Source organism: Schistocerca cancellata, chromosome 2, assembly GCF_023864275.1.
Source record: "Schistocerca cancellata isolate TAMUIC-IGC-003103 chromosome 2, iqSchCanc2.1, whole genome shotgun sequence".
NCBI lineage: Eukaryota > Metazoa > Arthropoda > Insecta > Orthoptera > Acrididae > Schistocerca > Schistocerca cancellata.
The window spans coordinates 687,883,333-687,897,990 of NC_064627.1; the positions used below are offsets into that span (position 1 = coordinate 687,883,333).

Below are 14,658 nucleotides of genomic sequence, written 5' to 3' on the forward strand. Positions count from 1 at the left end.
GGACGTCCCTTCTGTGGTTCCCTGAGACTCTCTAACATAAAAAACCGCCCAGTCCCTTCTACACAGCCCCCGCTACCCGTGTAGCCGCCTCCTGTGTGTAGTGGACTCCTGACCTATTAAGCGGAGCCCGGAAACCCACCACCCGATGGCGCAAGTCAAGGAATCTGCTGCCTACACGGTCACAGAACCGCCTGAGCCTCTGATTCAGACTCTCCACTCGGCTCTGCACCAAAAGGACCACAGCCGATTCTACCGACAGGTGTGATGTTCGAGAGGGAGGAGGACTGGGAGCGGAGGCGGATGCGCGGCCTGCGCCTGGTGGTGCGCACGCTGTGGCTGGTGGGCGCCTGGCCGCCGGGGGCGGCAGCTGGGAGCGGCGGGGGCGGAGGACGGCTGTACGCGCTGTACGTGGCGGCCGCCACGGCGCTCATGGCCTCCTACCCCGTGTGCGCGCTCTGCGTCATGGCCGAGGCGCGCGCCGACATACAGGTCACCGCCGTGCTCGTCGGCGTCACCTCCTCCTACGTGGGCGCCGTCTTCAAGATGCTCACCCTCTTCCTCAAGCGCTCACAGGTACGAAAGCAACCGGTTTCTTCGCCTGCATAAATAATCCACAAGCAAATGTGCAGGGCATGACGGAGGGCACTTCGTGCATATATTAGTGATTTTCTGTCCTATTCCATCCGCATCCTGAGCGAGGAGCGCCCTAATTGACATCTACACCTATACTCTATAAACCATTGTGAAGAGCGTGGCAGAGAGTGCTTCCCATTGTACCACGTTATTAGAGTTTCTCCCCGTTCCAGATGAGGACCTTCTACATCTACATCTACATCCATACTCCGCAAGCCACCTGACGGTGTGTGGCGGAGGGTACCTTGAGTACCTCTATCGGTTCTCCCTTCCATTCCAGTCTCGTATTGTTCGTGGAAAGAAGGATTGTCGGTATGCCTCTGTGTGGGCTCTAATCTCTCTGATTTTATCCTCATGGTCTCTTCGCGAGATATACGTAGGAGGGAGCAATATACTGCTTGACTCTTCGGTGAAGGTATGTTCTCGAAACTTTGACAAAAGCCCGTACCGAGCTACTGAGCGTCTCTCCTGCAGAGTCTTCCACTGGAGTTTATCTATCATCTCCGTAACGCTTTCGCGATTACTAAATGATCCTGTAACGAAGCGCGCTGCTCTCCGTTGGATCTTCTTTATCTCTTCTATCAACCCTATCTGGTACGGATCCCACACTGCTGAGCAGTATTCAAGCAGTGGGCGAACAAGCGTACTGTAACCTACTTCCTTTGTTTTCGGATTGCATTTCCTTAGAATTCTTCCAATGAATCTCAGTCTGGTATCTAGTTTACCGACGATCAACATTATATGATCATTCCATTTTAAATCACTCCTAATGCGTACTCCCAGATAATTTATGGTATTAACTGCTTCCAGTTGCTGACCTGCTATTTTGTAGCTAAATGATAAAGGGCTAGGCGCATAAGTGTCGTTACGCCCTTTTCCATCAGATGCCGATTCAATTCCTCCATCTTTGAATTATCCACCATGAAAATTTCAGCACGATATCTTTCATGTATAGCGAGAAATACATTTCAGAAAGTAGTTAATGGATGTCAGTCAACTTTCACCTTCTTTGCCTCCAATTTGTTAGCGATTCTTACGGAGTGCTTGCAGTCAAAGTGTTGCTGCAAATTGTATTTAAAAAAATGAGCGAAATAATTAAGCAGAGTCAAAAAAATGATTTTAAAGACACTAAGAATAGAAGAAGGTGGCAATAGTTATAGAAATAAGAAAGAGATTATTGTAACACAAAAAAGTTCAGCCTGTTATTCGTTGCTGTCGAAAGGAGTGTAGTCAGCAGTGACTACTGATGGCGAGGAAACTGTGTTTCATCTGTTTTATACTTAAAATGATAAAGCTCAAGCTTTCGTCAACCGAACGAATCAGATCTGCATTCACGATACTCGGTCGACCGCTTTTCTCTTCATCACAGACACTGATTTGCCCATTTATAGAAAATCGGTTCCACTGTCTTACGTCACCTTCAGTCATTACGTTTGGCCCATGAACTTCATACAGTTCGTGATGAATTTCACTAGCTTTACAGTTTTTGCCTCAAGAAACCTTATTACAGAACGTATCTCACAACTGCAGGACTTGTCATTTCGGCATATATTTCGAATGCACGTGGCTCGGAGGCGAACGAAGACACGACCTTCTTTCTCCGTTGCTCGCAGCTTACTGATTCAAGGTGCATTCCATTGTAAGAGCGGCGCCACTGCCTCTAGTATACACACGCTATATGAAAATGGAAGTTATTATGTTGGTGCTGAAGTTTGTAGCGTTTTCCCGTAAGTTCAATAAACACAAAGATACATATAACAGAGACTTCAGTCATCAATGATACATTTTCCTTCACTATTTGCAACAGTCTGCCATCGCTGGGGTAACTTTTCGATTTTGCGACTGTAGAAATCACGTTGTTTTGAGGCGAAGAATTCGACGAGCTATGTTTGGAGCGCATTTTCATGCGGAAAGGAGGATCCTTGAAGGTTGTTCGATAGAGGTCGCTAAAGGTGAAAATCTGAGAGCGCAAGATTATGTGAATAAGCAGGGCGCGAAATGACTTCCCAACCCAACTCATGTGCAGAGTTTTTTGTCACTCTAGCAGAGTGCGGGTGGGCGTTATAGTGGAATAGCATCCCTTCACGCAGTCTTCCTGGTCGTTGTTCTTGGATTGCGTTCCAAGACGTCCAGTTGTAGACAATATGTCAGCAGTGATGGTTACACAGCAGTTCGTAGTGCAGTACACCGCCGTTGTTCAACCAGATGCATAACATCATCTTTCACGGATGCACCCAAGTCTTTGTACCGGTAGTTGCTGCTTTGTTTGGGCTTAATCATTCCTTCCTTTTCCTTATGTTAGCATAAAGACACCATTTCTCGTCAGCAGAAACAATAAATGATACGAATTGTCGGTGTTGTTCACGAGTTAATCGATGACGAGCAAGCAGAGATATACATATGACCACCCGCTGATTTTTGTGATTTTGTCTTAGAGCATGCGGCTTTTGAATCTTCTCCATTGCTTGCAAATGTCGCGAGATGGTGGAATGATCACATCTGCCAGTTCTCGAGTACAATGACGTGGATCATTGTCGATTAATGCTTTTAAACGATCTGCATTGAACCCCAAAGGCCTTCTTGAACGTGAGGAGTGACTAATGTCAAAACGTTCCTGTTTAAAATGAGAAAACAATTTTCTTGCTGTGCCCTGTCCAATGGCATTTATCCCCATACGGCACAAATGTTTCTCGTCGCCTCCGCTGCTGCCACCTCTTTATTGAACTCGAACAGAAGAATATGTCGGAAATGTTCCGATTTCTTCACTCGGCACTCCATTTTGTAGCGTCCATAGCTCCATTCACTACCTCAAACGACAAAATGACAATATACAGGCTGTATCAAAAACCATCATCCAATTAAAAAAAAATCATAACTACACTCCTGGAAATTGAAATAAGAACACCGTGAATTCATTGTCCCAGGAAGGGTAAACTTTATTGACACATTCCTGGGGTCAGATACATCACATGATCACACTGACAGAACCACAGGCACATAGACACAGGCAACAGATCATGCACAAAGTCGGCACTAGTACAGTGTATATCCACCTTTCGCAGCAATGCAGGCTGCTATTCTCCCATGGAGACGATCGTAGAGATGCTGGATGTAGTCCTGTGGAACGGCTTGCCATGCCATTTCCACCTGGCGCCTCAGTTGGACCAGCGTTCGTGCTGGACGTGCAGACCGCGTGAGACGACGCTTCATCCAGACCCAAACATGCTCAATGGGGGACAGATCCGGAGATCTTGCTGGCCAGGGTAGTTGACTTACACCTTCTAGAGCACGTTGGGTGGCACGGGATACATGCGGACGTGCATTGTCCTGTTGGAACAGCAAGTTCCCTTGCCGGTCTAGGAATGGTAGAACGATGGGTTCGATGACGGTTTGGATGTACCGTGCACTATTCAGTGTCCCCTCGACGATCACCAGTGGTGTACGGCCAGTGTAGGAGATCGCTCCCCACACCATGATGCCAGGTGTTGACCCTGTGTGCCTCGGTCGTATGCAGTCCTGATTGTGGCGCTCACCTGCACGGCGCCAAACACGCATACGACCATCATTGGCACCAAGGCAGAAGCTACTCTCATCGCTGAAGACGACACGTCTCCATTCGTCCCTCCATTCACGCCTGTCGCGACACCACTGGAGGCGGGCTGCACGATGTTGGGGCGTGAGCGGAAGACGGCCTAACGGTGTGCGGGACCGTAGCCCAGCTTCATGGAGACGGTTGCGAATGGTCCTCGCCGATACCCCAGGAGCAACAGTGTCCCTAATTTGCTGGGAAGTGGCGGTGCGGTCCCCTACGGCACTGCGTAGGATCCTACGGTCTTGGCGTGCATCCGTGCGTCGCTGCGGTCCGGTCCCAGGTCGACGGGCACGTGCACCTTCCGCCGACCACTGGCGACAACATCGATGTACTGTGGAGACCTCACGCCCCACGTGTTGAGCAATTCGGCGGTACGTCCACCCGGCCTCCCGCATGCCCACTATACGCCCTCGCTCAAAGTCCGTCAACTGCACATACGGTTCACGTCCACGCTGTCGCGGCATGCTACCAGTGTTAAAGACTGCGATGGAGCTCCGTATGCCACGGCAAACTGGCTGACGGCGGCGGTGCACAAATGCTGCGCAGCTAGCGCCATTCGACGGCCAACACCGCGGTTCCTGGTGTGTCCGCTGTGCCGTGCGTGTGATCATTGCTTGTACAGCCCTCTCGCAGTGTCCGGAGCAAGTATGGTGGGTCTGACACACCGGTGTCAATGTGTTCTTTTTTCCATTTCCAGGAGTGTATTATGTTATTTCGGATGTGTGAGTGAACAACGCACTGTTGGAAAGAGCAAACTCTAGAGTTTAACATTGTTCCCGCTAGGTAGCAGCAATGTGCGCCCACTTCAGTTTTAGTAAATATGTTGTCGGGACAACAGAAGGCGTTTTGTTTCCTACGTTTTGCGCAGTGTGGGTCATTCATTAATAACTGTCCAGCGTGACTTTCGTACTAGGTATGTTGTGTATACTCCTACAGCACAGAGCATTAGACGATGGTATGAACAATTCTGAGAAACATATTGTTTGTGTAAAGGGAAATCGCCGGGTCGTTCCCTAGTGCCTAACACAGACGTCGAACGCATCCGCCATAGTAGGAATCCGTTCGCCGTGCAGCTCAATAGCTCAACATGCCCCGATATCCGTCTGCCGTGTGTTGCGTCGACGTTCACACAAGGAACCATACAAAATTCAGCTACTGGAAGCTTTTCATAAAGGTGACAAACGATAATGTGTGTAGTTCTGTAATTTCGTTCTTGGGAAGATGGAGGATGACAGTTTTCTTTGTTAGTGTTTAGCGACGAGGCAGCATTCCACTTAAGTGGAAAGGTGAACTGTCATAATGTGAGAATATGGGGTACAGCATAACCACATGAAGTTGTACAACATGAACGGGAATCTCCAAAATTTAATCTGTTTTGTGCAGTTTTACGGGAAAAGACATATGGTCCATTTTTCTTTGCCGAGAACAGTTACAGGAAGCACGTATCTCGATATGCTTGAGAATTTTCTTTTCCCACGGTTAGAGACTGATTCGAACGACTTCATTTACCAACAGGATGGGGCACCACCACACTGGCATCTGGATGTGTGGGAATTTTTAAATCAAAGGATTACTGAACGACGGATCAGTCGCATTAGACCCAATGATTCAGCCTTAGATTACCAGACTCCATACAAGACAGGGTGTTTATAAATGAATATCGTGGTTTTAACGCTGTATAATATTTATTACCGGTACATTAAACTTACAGTTATAAATGATTTGTCAAATTAAAGAGCAACTCAAACAGTTTTACCAAGAACCTTATAAATGTTCAATGTGAGCACCAGTTGTCACACGGCACAAATCAAGTCTTTAGCCGAGTTCTCCCCAAACGTTGATAAGTGTGTCTTGATACACCATGATACACAAGAGCAATGGCTCTTCCCTCAGTGGGAAGAAGATGAGCCAGAGAACTTCATTTTCCAGTAAGATGTGCGCCACCTTACTGGCATACCGAAGTATGCGACTGGTTGAACTTCACTGTACCCACGCGCAGGATAGGCCGCAAAGGGCCCAATGACCGGGCTTGCTTTGCGTGGCGTCCACGTTCACCCGACCTAACGCCATGCGGTTTTTCCTATGGAGCCTCATCGAGGATCGTGCGTACGTGCCTCCGCCACCAGCAGACCTCCCCGAATTAAGAAGTCGGATTGAAGCAGCTGTTGCTACAATCACTGAAGACACACTTATCAACGTTTTGGAAGAACTCTGCTATAGATTTGATGTGTGCCGTGTGACAAATGGTGCTCACATTGAACATTCATAAGGTTTTTGGTAAAACTGTTTGAGTTGCTCTTTCATTTGACATATCATTTATAACTGTAAGTTTAATATAATAATATTATGAATCGTTAAAACCTCGATATTCATTTATAAACACGCTGTACTTTAATACACTACTGACCATTAAAATTGCTAGACCACGGAGAAGACGTGCTACAGACGCGAAAATTTAACCGACTGGAAGAAGATGTTGTGATATGCAAATGATTAGCTTTTCAGAGCATTCACACAAGGTTGGCGCCGGTGGCGACACTTACAACCTTCTGACATGAGGGAAGTTTCCAACCGATTTCTCATACACAAACAGCAGTTGACCGGCGTTGGCTGGTGAAATGTTCAAATGGTTCAAATGGCTCTGAGCACTATGGGACTTAACATCTGAGGTCATCAGTCCCATAGAACTTAGAACTACTTAAACCTAACTAACCTAAGGACATCACACACATCCATGCCCGAAGCAGGATTCGAACCTGCGACCGTAGCAGTCGCGCGGTTCCGGACTGACGTGACTAGAACCGCTCGGCCACCGCGGCCGGCTGGTGAAACGTTGTTTTGATGCCTCGTGTAAGGAGGAGAAATGCGTACCATCATGTTTCCGACGGTCGGACTGTAGCCTATCGCGATGGCGGTTTATCGTATCGCGACATTGCTGCTCGCATTGGTCGAGATTCAATGACTGTTAGCAGAATATGGAATCGATGGGTTCAGGAGGGTAATACGGAACCCCGTGCTGGATCCCAACGGCCTCGTATCACTAGCAGTCCAATTGACAGGCATCTTATCCGCTTGGCTGTAATGGATCGTGCAGCCACGTCTCGATCCATGAGTCAACAGATGGGGACGTTTGTAAGACAACAACCATCTGCACGAACAGTTCGACGACGTTTGCAGCAGCATGCTATCAGCTCCTCGGAGACCATGGCTGCGGTTATCCTTGACGCTGCATCACAGACACGAGCGAATGCGATGGTGTACTCAACGGATAAACTGGGTGCACGAATAGCAAAACGTCATTTTTTCGGATGAATCCAGGTTCTGTTTACAGCATCATGATGGTCGCATCCGTGTTTGACGACATCGCGGTGAACGCACATTGGAAGCGTGCATTCGTTATCGCCATACTGGCGTATCACCCGCCGTGATGGTATGTGGTGCCATTGATTACAAAAATGGCTCTGAGCACTATGCGACTTAACTTCTGAGGTCATCAGTCGCCTAGAACTTAGAACTAATTAAACCTAACTAACCTAAGGACATCACACACATCCATGCCCGAGGCAGGATTCGAACCTGCGACCGTAGCGGTCACGCGGTTCCAGACTGAAGCGCCTTTAACCGCACGGCCACACTGGCCGGCGCCATTGATTACACGTCTCGGTCACCTCTTTTTCGCATTGACGGCACTTTGAACAGTGGACGTTACATTTAAGATGTGTTACGACCCGTGGCTCTACCCTTAATTCAATCCCTGCGAAACCCTACATTTCAGCAGGATAATGCACGACCGCATGTTGCAGGTCCTGTACGGGCCTTTCTGGATACAGAAAATGTTCGACTGCTGCCCTGGCCAGCACATTCTCCAGATCTCTCACCAATTGAAAACGTCTGGTCAACGGTGACCGAGCAACTGGCTCGTCACAATACGCCAGTCACTACTCTTGATGAATTGTGGTATCGTGTTGAAGCTGCATGGGCAGGTGTACCTGTACACGCCATCAAAGCTCTGTTTGACTCAATGCCCAGGCGTATCAAGGCCGTTATTACGGCCAGAGGTGGTTGTTCTGGGTACTGATTTCTCAGGATCTATATACCCAAATTGCGTGAAAATGTAATCACATGCCCGCATCTCGTGGTCGTGCGGTAGCGTTCTCGCTTCCCACGCCCGGGTTCCCGGGTTCGATTCCCGGCGGGGTCAGGGATTTTCTCTGCCTCGTGATGGCTGGGTGTTGTGTGCTGTCCTTAGGTTAGTTAGGTTTAAGTAGTTCTAAGTTCTAGGGGACTTATGACCACAGCAGTTGAGTCCCATAGTGCTCAGAGCCATTTGAACCATTTTTTTTGTAATCACATGCCAGTTCTAGTATAATATATTTGTCCAATGAATACCCGTTTATTATCTAAATTTCTTCTTGGTGTAGCAATTTTAATAGCCAGTACTGTATAATCATGATAACAGTGGTTAGTACAGTGGCTTTTTCTTTTTCTTTCCCTTGGATCCGTGCCTGCTATGCCGGTTAAACGTCTGCTGAACTCCGTAGACAGATGTTCTGTGAAGAGTTCGCCTGCCCCCAGGTGTGCCAGTTGGTGCAGTCCGTGGAGCGTGAGTTCCCGCTATCGCCGCTGCTGGCGGGGGAGGCGCAGCGAGCGGTGGCGGCGTCCGCCGGCGACCACGGCGCGCGCCTGACGGCGTCCTTCGTGGCCCTGTGCTGCTTCTCGGTCTTCAACTGGAGCCTCGGCCCCATCGTGATGCGCCTGCTGGGGACCGAGCGCGCGCTCGCGCTCTGCCTGCCGTGGTTCCCGTCCTACGTGCCGGCCAGCCCCTCCTTCCAGCTGCTCTACGGCTACCAGGTGCTGTCGCTGGTGCTGGTGGCGCTGTGGGTGGGCGCGCTTGACGCCTTCCTGCTCGTGCTGCTCGTCTACGCGGCGGGACAGCTGCGCGTCCTCAACTGCACGCTGCTCCACATGGGCGCCTGGTCAGAGCGCACCACACATCGTGCACTTTCTTACGATCTCGCCTCGAATCTCCCATTTACGAGGTGCGACAATAAAGTAATGAGACTGATTTTCTTTGCAAGATGTGGTAACCCTGCACGCTTGCGTAGGCACAGTATCTTTGACCTTGGTCTATAAGCTGCTTCTAGTCCGAGCGGCACATCGATACAACTGCTCAGTCGTGAGTTGTGCTGTAATAAGGTAGCACATCCAGAATGAGAATTTCACTCTGCAGCGGAGTGTGCGGTGATATGAAACTTCCTAGCAGATTAAAACTGTGTGCCCGACCGAGACTCGAACTCGGCACCTTTGCCTTTCGCGGGCAAGCGCTCTCCCAACTGAGCTACCGAAGCACGACTCACGGCCGGTCCTCACAGCTTTACTTCAGCCAGTATCTCGTCTCCTACCTTCCAAACTTTACAGGTTCGCAGGAGAGCTTCTGTAAAGTTTGGAAGGTAGGAGACGAGGTACTGGCAGAAGTAAAGCTGTGAGGAGCGGGTCTGAGTCGTGCTTCGGTAGCTCAGTTGGTAGAGCGCTTGCCCGCGAAAGGCAAAGGTCCCGAGTTCGAGTCTCGGTCGGGCACATAGTTTTAATCTGCCAGGAAGTTTCAAGTTAACACATGTTTGTTCCTCTCGTCACGGAATCGGAACCGCATAATATTGCACAACGGTATGCCATTTCTTTTTGCGTTAAATTGGGTGAAATCGCGGCGACAACTTACGGTAAACTTCAGAAGGCTTTGACCGAGCGGGGTGGCGCAGTGGTTAGACACTGGACCCGCATTCGGGAGGACGACGGTTCAATCCCGCGTCCGGCCATCCTGATTTAGGTTTTCCGTGATTTCCCTAAATCACTCCAGGCAAATGCCGGGATGGTTCCTCTGAAAGGGCACGGCCGACTTCCTTCCCAATCCTTCTCTAATCCGATGAGACCGATGACCACGCTGTCTGGTCTCCTTCCCCAAACCAACCAACCAACCAGAAGGCTTTTGGAGAGGAGGTTAGCCGCGCGGGATTAGCCGAGCGGTCCTGGCGCTGCAGTCATGGACTGTGCGGCTGGTCCCGGCGGAGGTTCGAGTACTCCCTCGGGCATGGGTGTATGTGTGTGTTTGTCCTTAGAATAATTTCGGTTAAGTGGTGTGTAAGCTTAGGGACTGATGACCTTAGCAGTTAAGTCCCATAAGATTTCACACACGTTTGAACATTTTTTTGGAGAGGAGGTTATGTCAAGAGCTCAAGTTTTTCATTGGCATAAAATGTTTAGTGAAGGCAGAGCGAATGTTGAAGATGAAGACCGCAGTGGACGACCATCAACCTCGCAGACGGATGGCTAGGGCAAAGGGAATTGTTCATAAGGAGTGGATGCCTCCTGGACAAACAGTTAACCAATATTACTACAAACAAATTTTAGAAAGACTTCGTAAAAGAATTCTTCGTGTCCGCGCCAACATTGCTGTTAATTGGATTCTGCATCACGATAATGCCCCATCCCATACTGCTGTCAGTACAGCTATTTTTAACCTCAAAACAAATTTCAGTACTACCACAGTCACGTTATTCACCAGATATGGCTCCGTGCGACATTTTCCGTTTCCAAGAGTCAAAACGGCGGTCAAGGGACACAATTTTCAAACAACACAAGATGTCCAAGGAGCTGTGACGAAGGTCTTGGAGGATATTACAGAAGATGAGTTCCAGAAATGTTACCATCAATGGCAGAAGCGCTGGAAGAAGTGTGTGCAATCAGAAGGGAACCACTTTGAAGGAGACAACACTAAACTTGACTAAAACGGTAAGGAAATTTTTTTCACATCATTCTCCTTACTTTATTGTCGCACCTCGTATGGCCAGTCAGTTCACCAGGAACACCCCCCACCCCCACGCCCCCACCCCCCAAACCCTCTTCCTCCGATTCTTTAACGAATTGAACTATGTTTAAATGTCTGATCACTTTGCAAGTTAAGATCACCGGACGAAAAACTAGCCCAGTGCACGAACAAGTGAATTGTTAAGCCTTCACGGATGGCGCAGCGATCGAGTCACGTGCTCAACAGTGGGCGCAGTTCACCTCGGCAGTTCCGCGGTCGGTGCGGCGAATTGCTAAGCGAAGGGGCCTGGTTCGATTCCTGGTCATGAAGGAGAATTTTTCCCCTCGGCAACCGGTGTTACCGTGTGTAGTTGTTACTTTCCTGTTGTCACGATTAACATTGCAGTAGGGTTTTGGAAAATATTTTTTATTCGAACGTTATGAAGTACCTCGAAGAAAACGATTTACTGACACGACAGCACGGTTTCAGAAAATATCGCTCTTGTGAAACACAACTAGCTCTTTATACTCATGGAGTAATAAGTGCTATCGACAGGGGATGTCAAATTGATTCCATATTTTTAGATTTCCAGAAGGCTTTCGACACCGTTACTCACAAGCGTCTTCTAACCAAACTGCGTGCCTACGGAGTATCGCCTCAGTTGTGCGACTGGAGTCGTGATTTCCTGTGAGAAAGGTCACCACAGTTCGTAGTAATAGATGGAAAGTCATCGAGTGAAACGGAAGTAATATCCGGTGTTCCTCAAGGCAGTGTTGTAGGCCCCCTATTGTTCCTGATCTATATCAACGACATAGCAGACAATCTGAGTAGCCGTCTTAGATTGTTTGTAGATGATGCTGCCATTTACCGTCTTGTAAAGTCATCAGATGATCAAAACGGCTTGCAAAGTGATTTAGATAAGATATCTGTATGGTGCGAAAAGTGGCAATTGACCCTGAATAAAGAAAAGTGTGAGGTTATTCACATGAGTACTAAAAGATATCAGCTAAATTTCGATTACGCGATAAGTCACACAAATCTGAAGGCTGTAAATTCAACTAAATACTTAGGCTAGGGATTACTATTACAAATAACCTAAATTTGAACGATCACAGAGATAATATTGTAATGTGGGCAGAGCAAACCAAAGACTGCGATCCATTGGCAGAACACTTAGAAGGTGCAACAGGTCTACTAAAGAGACTGCTTACACCACGCTTGTCCGCCCTATTCTGGAATATTGCTGTGCGGTGTGAAATCCGCATCAGGTGGGACTGACGGATGACATCGAAAAAGTACAAAGAAGGGCAGCTCGTTTCGTATTATCGCGACATAGGGGAGATAGTGTCGCAGACATGATACGTGAATTGGAAAAATGGCTCTGAGCACTATGGGACTCAACTGCTGAGGTCATTAGTCCCCTAGAACTTAGAACTAGTTAAACCTAACTAACCTAAGGACATCACAAACATCCATGCCCGAGGCAGGATTCGAACGTGCGACGGTAGCGGTCTTGCGGTTCCAGGCTGCAGCGCCTTTAACCGCACGGCCACTTCGGCCGGCACGTGAATTGGAGCAGCAATCATTAAAACAAAGGTGTTTTCGTTGCGGCGGGATCTTCTCATGAAATTTCAATCACCAGTTTTCTCCTCCGATTGCGAAAACGTTCTGTTGGCACGCACTTACATAGGGAAGAAGGATCATCACGATGAAATAAGAGAAATCAGGGCTCCCACAGAAAAATTTAAGTGCACGTTTTTCCAGCGTACCGTTAGAGAGTGGAACGGTAGAGACACGTTGAAGGTGGTTCATTGAACCCTCTGTCAGGCACTTTACTGTGAATAGCAGAGTAATCACGAAGAGATATAGACATTATTATTGATATGGCTGAATGGGCAAGGCCCGAAAGTCAATAAACTGGAAAACGAAATAAAAGAAATAACCACGCGCGCTCTGCCTCTGAGTGAGCATAAGGCAGTGGCGATCAATGCGTCATTTGTGTTTCAAAGCGGGCATTGTGCGTACACATGTGTAAATGTAAGGACGTGACAGAGTGGCAAAGAGGGGCAGTCGTGTTTGACTGTGCCCGTGGTCATAAGGTATGGTGTGTGACGCTGGATATGTTGGTGTTTCGCGGTGGACTGTTCAACGCATCTGCGAGCAATGGCTGCGAATCAAGACGTCAGAGTTGTGGTCGGAAAAGATCCTGACTCAGAGGGAACAGGGATGCGTTACACGGCATTTGAATCAAGATTATTTTCTAAACCAGACAGGGTTTTTTGCAGGCAGTGAATTAAAATCAATCCCAAACTGTTAGCGAGAGTACGTTACCACGGGGACAGCATGCAACGAACTTATGGAGTCAGTCCCTGCGCATGAGGCCATTGGTCATCCTACGTTTCAAAGACGACACAGCCAAACTTCATTGGACTGGAATAATATGTGACTGGTTTCTGGCACGCCCCATCCTATTACATCTCGACTGGCCTTCAGAATCACCTGACTTCATACCGACAGAAAATCTGTGGGACATGTTGTGAGAGCTGGTAAAATGCCGACATTAGCCTATCCGAAATCGGATGGTATTGCAAGACGAAATCCTCAGCGAGTGGCTTAACCTGGATGCGACGTACCTGCACAACCATATGGACTCACTTGCTGACCGAATCCAGGCGGCTGTCAAGTCCAGGTTCGAAAAAACACGGCATTAAATGATACTTGTAATGTTTCCTAGAGTGGTGACAAATATTTATCCGTTGACCTTATGCTTAAAGATTGTTGAATGTCGCTAAATACTCTAACTACCGAACACTGCATGAGTGTGGTCTGGGTAATTTGAGCTTCGTTTTTGTTTTTTCATACATCTCAGTGTTTATGACGCCATATCTCCTAAACTATGAGTCGCACAATAACATAATTTTTCAGATACATTCATTGGTGTATGTAGATACTGCCTACAAAATGAACTAGCACTAAAGAATAAACTGAAGCGTCATGTCTCATATTGAAAGTTTACTGGGCGAATAGCGAAAATGTTCTCTTTTCGTTATCTTATGGGGGGTGTCAGCAAGAAAAAGTTTCGAAAAGTTTTTAAATTATGTGCGAAGTTTGTGCAAGTCGCGGAGTGCTCTCATTCTCAAATACTAGATGAATGCAGTCTGCAGTTCGCCTTGCAAGATTGTAATAATCATTTCACATTGCTACTGACTTTCTCACTTACTGCAGATATTATTTTGCGTGTTATAAAGAAATCAGCGCAAAGAAAGCACACGACGAAAAAGAATCGCAACAGTTAACGTTAGCGGCGGTAAGTGTCGTCTGCTGAGCGATGTGCCAACTCGGTAGATGCGCGGTCAGCGCAGCGGATGGCTCAGCGAGGGTCCCGGTTTCGATTCCCCTTCGGGTCGAAGTTTTCCTTCGCTCTGGGACTGGATGATGTGTTGTCCTTGCGCTAGTATCGTCATAAGTGATATCCACTGTTGAGATGGCTGAACAGGCACGGCCCGGAACCCAATAAATTGAGAAAAAAATAAAAATAAATGAGGCGCGGCCAAGCTCTTTCTCTGGTTGGTTGTTGCTGCGGCACCTTCTTTGTAAACGACTATCTGTCAGTCACCTTGTTCTTTTGATT

The 14,658-nt window shown here is 48.0% G+C and overlaps 1 protein-coding gene and 1 non-coding gene across 2 annotated transcripts in view; both read left to right on the forward strand.

The window, feature by feature from the left end:
• The first annotated feature begins 264 nt into the window (after nucleotides 1-264).
• Nucleotides 265-14,658, forward strand: part of LOC126157576 (odorant receptor Or2-like) — a 131,080-nt gene continuing 116,686 nt past the window's right edge. The window contains exons 1-2 of the mRNA XM_049916384.1: nucleotides 265-573; nucleotides 8,801-9,201. Of these exons, the coding sequence (XP_049772341.1) occupies nucleotides 265-573; nucleotides 8,801-9,201 (710 nt within the window). The remainder of the gene's footprint in view (nucleotides 574-8,800; nucleotides 9,202-14,658) is intronic.
• Trnas-cga (transfer RNA serine (anticodon CGA)) lies at nucleotides 9,729-9,803 on the forward strand. Its single transcript has one exon. It is a non-coding gene; the product is annotated as a tRNA-Ser (tRNA).